The sequence below is a fragment of the Thamnophis elegans genome, chromosome 1 (genome assembly GCF_009769535.1).
Source record: "Thamnophis elegans isolate rThaEle1 chromosome 1, rThaEle1.pri, whole genome shotgun sequence".
NCBI classification, from domain to species: domain Eukaryota; kingdom Metazoa; phylum Chordata; class Lepidosauria; order Squamata; family Colubridae; genus Thamnophis; species Thamnophis elegans.
This window is the reverse complement of record NC_045541.1, coordinates 74,509,040-74,521,358: the sequence shown is the minus strand read 5'-3', so window position 1 is coordinate 74,521,358 and position 12,319 is coordinate 74,509,040. Positions and strand designations below refer to the sequence as shown.

The 12,319-nt window shown below is 39.2% G+C and overlaps 1 protein-coding gene across 1 annotated transcript in view; it reads right to left on the bottom strand.

Annotated features, from left to right (window-relative positions):
* Positions 1-10,967: 10,967 nt before the first annotated feature.
* Positions 10,968-12,319, bottom strand: part of LOC116518868 (ras-related and estrogen-regulated growth inhibitor-like) — a 33,451-nt gene continuing 32,099 nt past the window's right edge. Inside the window, exon 4 of the mRNA XM_032232401.1 lies at positions 10,968-12,064. Coding sequence (XP_032088292.1) covers positions 11,579-12,064 — 486 coding nt within the window. The 3' untranslated portion in view covers positions 10,968-11,578. The remainder of the gene's footprint in view (positions 12,065-12,319) is intronic.

Genomic DNA, 12,319 nt, shown 5'->3' with positions numbered 1-12,319 from the left:
ACAGTGACAGCTAAATGAGACTTCTGGTTCAAAGGTGTTATTTCTTAGAAGGAATGTTGCTGGACGTTGCCAGATGACTCATGGAAGAAAAGATCCACTGCACACATACAGGTTAGTTGAAGACAGACAGGCCACAGGACTGGATGACCTAACTTCTGACTAGGCTTCTTGTGTGGTAAATTTTTATGGACCATAAAGAAACCTAGGACAATGGAGATAGGGCCCAGAGCTAAATGGGCAAATACTTAGCATGGATGTATTTGGAAAATCCATTCTTCTTTGAAATCACCTAGTGCAAAAATAATATATTTATATCCTACCTGTCATTACTTTTGCAAATAATTCAGGGCAGAAAACATATCTGACACACCTTCCTGCTCCTATTTTCCCCAAAACAGCAAACCTGTGAGGTGGGTTCGGCTGAAAGAGAATGACTGGCCCAAAGTCACCCAGCTGGCTTTCGTGGCTAAGGCAGAACCTGAACTCATGGTCTCCCACAGGGGTAAAATCTACTTACCTTCACTATCGGTTCGCAAATGTGAGTGCGTGCCCACCTCCACGCATGCGCAGGACCTTCCGTGCATGCATAGAGCATAAAAAATGGACATGATGATGTCCAGATGGGTGGGTGGAGACTGCTACCAAGCGCTCCTGCAAAGGGAAGTAGAACAGTGAGGAGGGGGGGGAATCCGCTGCACAATGCGATTTAGATTAGCTAGAGAACAGGAAATTCTGCTTTCTAGCTAATATAAATCGTGCATCACATCTGATTATCGGAAATACCAGCTCACCCGAACTGGTAGCATGTTTTTACTACCAGTTCTGGTGAACCGGTAGCATTTCACCCCTCGCCTCCCCCTTTTTACTCTGGTGCCTTAACCATTAAACAAAACTGGCTTAAATCATGTCTGCCTTTCTAAAATGCTTTATTGATCTTGCAAGATTCCCCGCACAAACATCACATACCATATTTTTCTGAGTATAAGATACACCTTTTTCCCTCAAAAAAGAGGGTGAAAATCTGGGTGCATCTTATACCCTGAATACAGCATTTTTTGCCTCCTGAAACCCCAACCCCATCACCAAAATGGCTGTGCATAGCCTTTAGGAGGCTTCCAGAGTGCTCCTGGGGCTTGGGAGGGCAGAAATGAGCAAAATATGGGCTGTTTTTTGTTTGTTTTTACCCCCCCGGCCCCTAGAAGCACTCTATAAGCCTCCTAAAGGCTATGCATGCCCTTTTTTGGACAAAAAACGGGCCCATTTTCATGAAAAACGGCCGATTTTTGGGAGGTCTGCATAGTGCAAAATCTTTTTTTTTTTTAATTTGCTACTTCAAAATCTTGATGCGTCTTATACTTCGGTGCGTCTTATACTCTGAAAAATATGGTAGTTTCAAACCTGGACTCTTCAACTGAGTTTGCATCGCTTTCAGATGGTGGAATACCAACTTCTTGTTGACAGCTCGTATCTTGCAACAAATTTTAAAGCTGAAATGTTTATTGTTTAGATGTGCTTGGACAATAATCTCCAGAATGTGTAGTACAATTGGAGAAAATCTCAAATGTGTTAGAATAGCTACAGCCAAAGGTCCCACTTCAAACCTCTGAGCAATTTAGTTTTTCTCTAGGGCCAAACCAAAATATACTATGTACATATATATGCAAGAATATGTATGACACTAGAAGTCACCAGGGTAAAGATCTAATTTAGTAGCCCTGTTTTGACGCTGCCTAGCAACCTGGAGTAGACAGGGAACATTGTATTTAGACTTGAATATTTTAAAAACTTATATTCTTGTTCTCAGGTCACTTTTGCAGATCAGTTCCAAAGATGTGGAAAACCACCAGGCTGCTTTGAATTTGCTTTTTTGTTAAATTGTTGCTCTCTTAACATTTCTACAGCTTACTTTGTTTCTAAAAATTCTTGACTTACATTATTTATAGTTAACTTGCTTCTAAGTAAAATTTGTCAAACTTTTACTTTACAAGATTTAATCTGCTTACTCACAAGCTATTAACAAAATATATTCATCTTGTCGTGAGATGGGTAGCCAATAAATTTAGTAAAAAATAAAAAAAATAAAAAATATACATTTTGATTTAAACGATGTAAATATATATATACCAAAATTAGGACTTGTGAGAATACAAGAATGATCCTACAATATATAAAGTATCAGTAAAAATGTAGGGAATGAATAAAAACTCTTGCATTTTAAGTAGCAAGCCTTTGGGCATCAATGTCTCAGCTTTGTCTCTCTGGAGAGTTTGTGGAACAGCCAAAGAGAACCTGTTTCCAGGTTACGTCTGTTGCTCCCCTTGGGAGATGTCCAGAGACCTGCCTCATCAATTTGGCATTCTCTCCTTTGCTGATTTTTTTCTTCTGTGCTTCTCCTTGGGGATCTTCTGCTTTCAGAGAGATGTGGAAGAACTGCGGAGCAGGCAAGGTGCAGTTATATCACTGATAACTCAGTAGGCCAGATTTATTAACATTTTATTCTTCACATCTATGGTATACAGCGTGCGGGGTGTATGGGGTGTTTGAGGCAGGGTAGCAGCTCTGGTGTGGGGGCATGTCATGTCCTTTTAGGGCAGCTCATTTTAGGGCAGCTTTTGGGGTAGCTTGTCCACCTCTGGTTCCCTCACCTGTCACTCAGCTCTCACCTGTTGCTCCTAGTAGCTGTAGCACTTGCAGCAGCCACACCCTATGCAACAGCTTCGACAGGCTGGCCAAACCAGGTTAAGAGTAGTTGAGGGTCATTGACCTTCGGTGAGACAGATTCCAGTGGATTGAGCTGATGAAACCTACTAGAATTGGACAATGGTCATGAAGGCGGTCTCTGCAAGCGATGTGGTATGCAAAGAGCTTGGCAAGACACGATAGACGCCCTGGTCAACCACTGCACCCAGACCATCTCCAACTGTCTTGACTCTTGTCCTGTTAATGGAGCAAGATGGAATCTGGGAAGAGAGAGTGTGGCTGACTCTGTGCACCTCTCCCTCACTTTAATCCAGTTCACGTGAAAGTCTTGACATCCCCTCAATTAGATGTCAAGGTCGTCTTCAAACAGGATGGATGAACATCATCCAGCATGCAATAAGAAAAATCTGTGATTCCATTCCTTAGGTTGAGATGGCCTTTCACATGAAACAGGTAATTCCCTGGATTAAGAATGAGTTTTGCTCCTTAATTCTGTCTTTAACCTACACTGTTTAAGTTGGAAGAGGTTAGTGTACCTTTATATCCATATATCAGGGATGAACAACAAAATTGTTTCTAAACTTTTTGTAAAGTTTAAATATAATTTTACGTTTTATACATTAAAATCAAGTTATAGGGGACATAGACTTTCAGCAAGGAGAACCCAATTTAGGGAGAACCCACTGGAATCTAATCTTTCACCATCCCGAAGGCAAAGTGTTCCCACTCAGAATGGCAGATGGCATTCTCCTTCCTTGAGCCTGTGAACCACTGAAACCATGCAATGCTTTCATGAATCAACTGTTGAATGCAAGTTGCATACTCTATTAAAATGCAAATGCTACTTTGTGACATTCATGGAAGCATTGCGTGGCTTCAGTGGACTGTCGGCTCCAGGAAGAAGAATGTTGACCGTCATTTTGAGTTGGATCACCTTGCCAGTCAGCCATCCCCCATGTTAAGCACTTAACAGTCAGCCATCCCCAATTTTGTAACAGGAAGCCATGTTTGTATCTAGAGGTTGTCTTTAAGTTGGATGTTCTTAACCCCAGGGCTGTCCGTAGACCACATTATGCTTGAAACTAACCACTGCAGTTTCTTAACTATGAATCATGACTTAATATTTTGTGTGAAGCAAGTTGTATGCTTCATAATTCAGAGTTTTTAAAAAAAAAATCTGTGGCATCATATGATGGGTGAACTTAGTATATCAGTGTTTCTCATTTCTCAATATTGGCAACTTTTAAGAGGCTGGCTGGGGAATTCTGGAAGTTGAAGTCCACACATTTTAAAGTTCCCAAGATTGAGAAACACTGTAGTTTATGGAAGCCAATTCCTATGATATAGGCATAAGTAATTTTGGCCCTCAAAGGTCTTGTTGGACTGCAGTTGGCCTTAGTGGTTATGGTTCCTGTGAATTATTACCAGCAACTCTAGAGTAGGTCACACAGTGTCCATTGCTGCTGTACAGAGTAGTCCCCAAGTTGTCCCCTTTCTTAAATGAGATAACTACTTGCCTCTTTTAGCATGATCCCCATTACTTAAAATAAATGGCAAGAAACTGCCAACAAACCAGAGTTTGTTGTATAGGCTCTGGGTTGTTGATTTTGTTTTTCCAAATGGACAATATTGCTTACAACCACAAAAAAGGCACAAATAGTACCACAGAAGAGGCTAGTGGAAGAATACAGTTGGCTTCTTACAACCTAGTCAGAGCCACAGGATATAGATTAGAACTTAAAGGTATTTGGCTTCAGAATTTCCGGTGCTCGAGAGATCATAATATAAGCAGAAGATTAGAATATTAATAGGTTTAGTTATCTTGCCAGCAAATGCTGATTGACATTTTTCAATACTGCAATTTTGCCCAAGTCAGGTTTTTTTTTTTTTTTTTTTACTACTGTAATTATAATCAAGAATGGAACAAATAATCCTTTGACATTTGGAAGAAGATGGAAAGTTGAACTGGCTTTTAGTTTAAAATGCAGACCACAAAGGACTGTGAAAGAAAGACAAAGAACAATGATGACATTTCAGTTTCTTTTCAGAAGACTGTCACCCGGCCAACTGATACTTTGTGTTTGCACATGAGTGAACAGGTATGTTGCCACAGAGTGATGGGGTTTACATATTAGACAATGAGAATTACATACATTTTATAAATAAATACAAAATAAAGTAAGCCATGGTTTTTTTAAAAAAATAATCTGCAACAATCGGCTGGGTTTTTATATAAATCATAAACCATGGTTAATACATAATTATGATTGACTTCTAAGCCAGAAAAAAAATTGAACTACATTGTAAATTAGCAGTACCATGAAGCACGTCAGTGTGTCCATCAATGGTGGGATTTAAAATTTTTTACTGCTGGTTCTGTGGCTTTGTGGGCGTGGCTTTGTGGACGTGGCAGGGGAAGGATAATGCAAAATCCCCATTCCCTCCCCACTCCTGTGGGACGTTTACTGCAACATTTCCATTCCCTCCGCACCCCACTAACCTGCTTTCCAGCTCCGTTCTCGTGTTCAGGGAAACGAAAGATCAGCTGGGAGGCTGGGAAGCAGCGGGGGCAGGGCCAGCCTATTTGCTGTTCCTCTGTACTACTCAAAATTTGCACTACCGGTTCTCCAGAACCTGTCAGAACCTCTGGTATGCATGTGTTTAGCAGAAGGTAACATGCCTTCCATGCAAATTTGTTTGTTTTTAATCTTGATCTCCAGAGACATAATGGGGTTCTGAATTAATAGATGAATGAAGGGGAAATCTGGAATTATACAAACCCATGAATCAACGAACGGCATTTAGTCTTCTTGCAATAGATTTGGGGAATGTACTTTTGGGAATTGGTCATGTTGGCCTGAGGAGAGATGTTTGGGTTTTGCACAATGTCTTTTGTCAGAGTTGAGAGGAACATAAAAAGAAAAAAGATCATCATCAACATTCCTAACAGCAAATTCTTGTCCTTGAAATTTGAAAAACAAGGTTGTTGTTCCCTAAGGAATGTATACATATGGCATGGTGGTTGTCAACAACAGCAACATTTTTGCACAATCCAACTTTTGTTTCCTCCAAGGCAGAAGGTGATTACAGAAAGATTAGGTGACAGAAGACAAATAGAAGCTGTCTCCCTTCAACTTCTTCCTTGGGTCAGACTGTGACTATAAGGCGCTTCCCAAATTGACTGCTACTGAAATTATCATTGTGATTTCACATCTTCTCAGTTGTGTGAATTGCAGTTGAACTCAGCTAGTGGCAATACCATTATGCCTAGTTGCCAAAATTTTATTTTTCCTATCATCTTAGCAGAGCAGTTGCTTTCTTTACTGTAGGAAAAATTCTCCCTTGTAGATGTCTAAGGATGTTTCAGTCATCCAGGTCATGGTTGTCCCAAAGGTGCTTTTCCAAGAAGCAATTGGACTTTCTGTTTTTTCTTTGAAGATGTTTAGCTTCTCATCCAAGAAGCTTCTTCAGCTCTGACTGGATGGTGGGGAATGGAAGGGTGGAGAATGGAAGGATCGATTATGTAGTCAGACCTGAAGCTTCTTGGATGAGAAGCGAAACCTCTTCAAAGAAAAATCAGAAACTCCAGACGCCTCTTGGAAAAGCAAGCTCTTGTAGAATGCAGATGCTTCACAGAAGATATCTTAGCATCATTCAGTTCAGGCCCATAGTACTAATCTGTTTATTTCAGATTGGTATTATTTAGGTTCATTAGAAGTTTAAGCACTGGAATATATTTGCATGAACTGTCAGAGCAGGATAATTGTGGAGAATGTACAAGTACTACAGAATCTAGTTGGAGTCTTTTAGGTAATTATGGACTCAGTTTAATTATCTGTTAATTCTCCTCACTTTTGTAATGATACCTGATTTATATTATTTCACTTTCTTCAAAATATGGTAGCCCAGTCCTGTTGCAATTGGATTCTTCTACTTCTATCCAGTGGACACTTAGATAACTGTCTCAATGACAGCATTTTCTTATTTCCCTCATGGGTATTTTAAGAAACAATCTGACATGTGTACACTACCAACGCCATACCTGGAGGTTTCCAATCCCTGAGAAAATGACAGGTTTAGTTTTAAGGCCAAGATGGCCATTTGAGCATGTATCAACATTAAAATGAGTCAATAGCAACCAGGCAGTGTATCAAGGAATTCTCTGCATAACTTACCAGAAAGGAAATCACTTGTAAACTTTCTATATTTAAAGGAATTTGATAAAGCCTAATGCCATAAAACAGAACTTGAAAACTGATATTCATCCATGTAATAAAAGCTGCCTTTCACTAGAGATTTTTGCAATTGAAGTAAAGCAAATTTTGTTTGTTTGAGAGGTTGACCCATCTCATCAGACTGTTTTGAACATTCTCTGCATGAACTTTCAAAATTGCCTCCACGGTTCCCCGAAAAATTACTTTGGGTCCATGACATGCGAGATGTTATTTATTTGTTTGTTTTCTATAGCTGCCCATCTCAACACATGATTCTGGGCACCACACAACATAAACTGTAAAAGAAAATTTAAAACAATTAATATAATTTGTAAGGAAACAACAAGCAAGTTTGTGAAATCACATCTCTATTTTCTCCCTGAATTATGTGCAATAAATAGAATGTTCATCCAGCACTCAGTAATATCTGAATACTATGGCCTACAAATGAAGTCACCAATTAATAGCATCAAGAATGTGGTGATGAATACACTGGATATGTCACAGAATTCCGGTTGCCACCTGACTCATCCAGAATCTTTAAAGATTAAGGACACTAGAACCTCCAATAATGGGCTTCCTAGATGTTTTGCATCCAAGCATTTACCAGGGCCAATCTAGATAGGAGAATTAAAGAAAGCCAGGCAGCATACTGGACATTAACATTTGAACTACTATAAGTCCATGTATTTGCCATATGCTAAATAAATACATTGGTATTGCTGTTATAAATTTGCATGAAATTATATAGGTCTATTGATCTTTTCCCACTGAATTAAGAAAAACAAATATTTAATAAAACAAAGAGTGTAATTGTGTAATTATTTTTGAATATTCCTTATGCCAAGCAGATTAAAAGACATTTTATTGACAGTTTTCTCACATGGAAAAAATATCTAAATTAGAATAAACTTGTCAGAGAAAGATAAAATTCCCAAACAAAAGAGGGGGAAACCAACAGCAGACAATTGTATAATATTATATTGCAGAAATAACCACTTAAAAACATATATGATGTTATACATAACACCCAATGTTTCCAGATTACTTTTTTAAACAGTGGAATAGTGTTTATCATTATTTTCCGAGTCCTGGACTGATGATTCATTTGCTATATAAGACTTTCCTCTGAATAAACATTTACAGTATTTCATATTTATCTTTTCTTCGATTACTTTGGAATAAATGGGAGGAGGAAGCCGACATCCAGAGGTGGGTTCCTACCCGTTTGAACAGGTTCGGCCGAATAGATAGTAACCTGGCCTGCCACACCCCCAAACTGGTTCTCTCAGCGGCGCCATAGGCACCACCATCTGGTTTTTTGTTTTTGCGCATGCACAGAAGCATTTTAGTACTGAGCATGCAGGCATAGCATGCATCAAGTGCGCGCATGCACACATCCCTGAGCGAACCGGCAGTAGCAACAGCCAGAAACCACCCCTGCCGACATTACTATTACTAAGCTAAAAACTACAGACGATAAATACAATGCTCACTTTTATTAACTTGGAACAACAATAATAAAAGGGTTTGTTTTACTAATTATCCTATAACATAAGTGAAATAAACACATACATAATAGCCCACTATTAATTATTTGCATGTGAGTTCAAGTGAAATCAATATGAAAGATTATCAATTTCACACTAATTTCGATGAGATTTAAGTGTAGCTTTATTTGTTTTATGAAATGTAGAGGTCACCTGATTCCAGATGACTATGGGCAGCTTAGAATTTTAAAAGAAAGAGGAAAAAATAAAAACATAAAACACAGTAAAATAACCATGCATGTACAAGGGGAAAAATCAATACAAAGAAAAACATACAATAGGCTCAACACCCACTCTTGGATGAAAGCCTGTCAGCTTTTCATAGACATTTGAAATATCATCAGAATGGAGCCATATGCATCCCTAGAATAGAGGCTTTCCAGAGGACAGCCATTTCAATAGAGAAGGGCCACTTCTGGGATCCCACCAGATGCTTCTTTTGTTTGTTTGAGAGGTTGATCCTCAAACCGTAAATCAGACTATTAACTGAGAGCTCCTAGAATGACAACAAAAGCATCAATTATTTTCCTTCTTTATGTCACCAACAGGATGGGTTTGATACAGTGGTGGGATTCAAATTTTTTCACGACCGCTTCTATGGGCGTGGCTTGGTGGGTGTGGCTTAGTGTGCATGGCTTGGTGGGCACGGCAGGGGAAGGATACTATAAAATCCCCATTCCCACACCACTCCAGGGGAAGGTTACTGCAAAATCCCCATTTCCTCCCGATCAGCTGGGACTCAGGAGGCCAAAGATAGATGGGGGTGGGATGAGTCAGAGGTGGTATTTACCGGTTCTCCGAACTACTCAAAATTTCCGCTACCGGTTCTCCAGAACTAGACAGAACCTGCTGAATACCACCTCTGATTTGATAGCATATGAGATTTCCTTATTCCCACTGAAGCACCAAAAGATTAGCACAAATGGCATGACTGAAATGGAAAATATCTCGTACTGGAAGATTCTTTCACTCATACACTGGAATTATTTTTAGTGGGAACCATTCAAGAATCTCTGAAATGTGCAATCTCACAAAATGCATGTTGTGATGTTGTTAGACACAATTTCTATGCTATTATGGGCATATCTCAGAATGGAGGCAGTGAACTCTTGATCATAATAAAAAGCCGTGCATATTAGCTAGTTGTTTTTAAGAATTCTGGCATCTCACTATTATTTTGATATGTCTGTTTTACTTAATTTCTTATTTATTGATTTATCACATTTTCACTCTCTTTTTATGATCTCTGTAACAGTCCCAAAGTGTGTATGTAAAAATACATATGCATATTCCTTCTCCACATGTAGAGACTTTAGTTAAGTATAATAATTCTGCAATGCAGATTGTACCTGTAAAGCCATACAGTGTCAAAGCAAAAACATACGCAAAACCTCTGTCGCTAACTTGAGAACTAGTTGGAGTGGATAGTAATCAAGATCCAGAGAAATTAGTACAGACATATTTATTATTTCTAGAAATACAGAGCATCCTTCAAGGTGTATGTAAAATATCTGCATGTTTGAGACATAAGACCTTTTGTTTCTTTGTGCTGTATTGCAAAGAAGCCACAAAAACCACTGTAAAGAAGTGAGTAGTAGAAGTGAGCAGGCAGCTATTTAAATAGTTTTCCAAAGCAAAGAAGCCATGTAGGAGCCTTGGGGAACAAACTGAACCAACTAATCTGCCATCTCTCCTTCCAGAACAACAGGTGCCTGGGAGTCTGAGCAATATATTGGCCTAGTAGATGAAGCTCCCAGGCCGGGTGGGGGGGGTAGCTTGAAGAGGGGCAGTAGATCCGTGGCAAACCATATATGCTTCAAGCATTTCTCCAGTTATTTTTCTTTAAATAAGGAACATTTTATTTGTTAAAGCATCTCAAGGAACAGTGAAGCTGAGATGTTAAAAAGTTCCTATCTGTCTAAATATAAACTCATAGGCTAGAAGGACCTTCCCATGAGGCAGCTTCATATATTCACATTTTCAAGCAAAATCTGAAAAGAAGGGAGGCAGGTGAACACATTCTTGGCTCCTATCATCCGCACTATCTGAATTATCTGAATTCAAATTACTCTGGCAAAGAGTACCTGGAATTTCCTGGTAGTAGACTTAATGGCCTTTAAATACTAACTTGTAGGATACTCTAAACTTGCCCAATTCCCTGAATTCTCTTCCTTCTTGTACCTTCTTATGCAAATAAATCACCCTTTTCCTCAAGCAAGCAAACATTTTCAGTGGGCTAAGTATATTTGATTAATTAAGGGTGAATTTTACTGCATCCATCAAAAAGAAATGATAGCAATGGTCTTAATCTGTAAAAGATGCAAACATGTTATGCTTGTTGGAAAAGACAGATCAGTAGTAAGAACCAGAGAGATAACAATATATTTAAGACCTTGTAAACCACAGTTGTAAACCACATAAAAGAGAGATCAACACTTAACAAGGCTCAACGATTGTTGAATTCAGCACCTGAATTCCCATTTGCAAAGACATTTAGTTTTACTGTTTTTCCTGTTGTTGAAAATAAAATAAAAAGGGCCCAACCCAATGGAGCTTTATAGTGCTCTTAAATCCAAATTTAAAAGACTCTACAGGAGAACACGCTACAACTCACTTACTTCTAGAATTCTCTGCCATTAAGATGGCTACTAGCTTCACTTAAGTTTAAAATGAAAGAGAACAAATCCATGGGGAAAGGTATGTGGAATGGGCCAAGTGAAATACATTGGACACATTGGCTAAATGGAATCCCTTGGGCCAGAGATTGTGGGCTACTGAATATTAATTGTTAGGAGAAAATAGTGGGAAGGGGAAAGGATCATTAATTTTGGATTGGATTTTCAAAAAAAAATGTTTTGGAAAGCAAAATTCAGGTATAGACTGTCCTTTGGTACATCCAGTAAGTTGTTCTGTTGCATCATGTAGCCTTGTGCTATCAGCTAAGGACCAAACTCAGATACTCCAATTTTGATGGATTCTTTTTTTAAAAAAAGTTTTCCTAACAATGTGCAGGCCTCTTGCCCTTTGTGCTAACAATCCTGCAGCTTCTCCCTTGTAATCTTGAACTGCCTCTGTGTGCTTCGAACATCACTGTACAATGGTTTAGACAAATGTTCACTCTGGGATGTAGTCCCTGAATGAATTGAAGCTGAGACTCCTGCCTGCTGAAGTTAGACTTGAATTGGCATGAATTTTGGGAATCTTTTCCATTAACTTAGATGATGCTCGCCTCTTGAAGGACCCTGGAGAAAAATGCCCTTGCTTCATCAGCTCACCATATAAGGTGTTGAAGACCACAACAGACTCTTCATAGCTGTCCCTGGTAGAGATCTCATAGAAGGGATGCTTCAGAGCCTTGGAGAGATTTTCTCCATCCTCAAAGGTTACCATTCGGTCAAACTGCAGGTCCTTCTTGTTTCCAACAATCACAACTGGGGGTTCTCCACTGCCACTGTTCCGCTTTGGGCTTGAATGGATGTGGTTAATGAGAAAGCACAGCCTCATCACCTCGTCAAAGCTACACCTGTCAGTGACAGAATAAACTACAGCAAATCCATCTCCCCACTTTATCTTTTCTTCAATTTGGAGAGAATCTTCCTCCTAGTCCAGAAAGAGAAAACACAGATCAGTATAAAAATGGCACTAAAGGAAGATCAGAATTCCCTACACAACTGGTTGTGACAAATACTAGTTGTACAAAGAAAGACAGACAGCCCCAGAAGCGAAGCTGACAGGGTCAGACATTCAGGGATAATAAAAGTTGGAAAGCAGGCAAAAGAAGGGTATCCCTGTAAGAGAGTACCCAACCTATCCTCCACTTATTGTGACTCTCTTGCAAACTGTCTTCCTTCATAG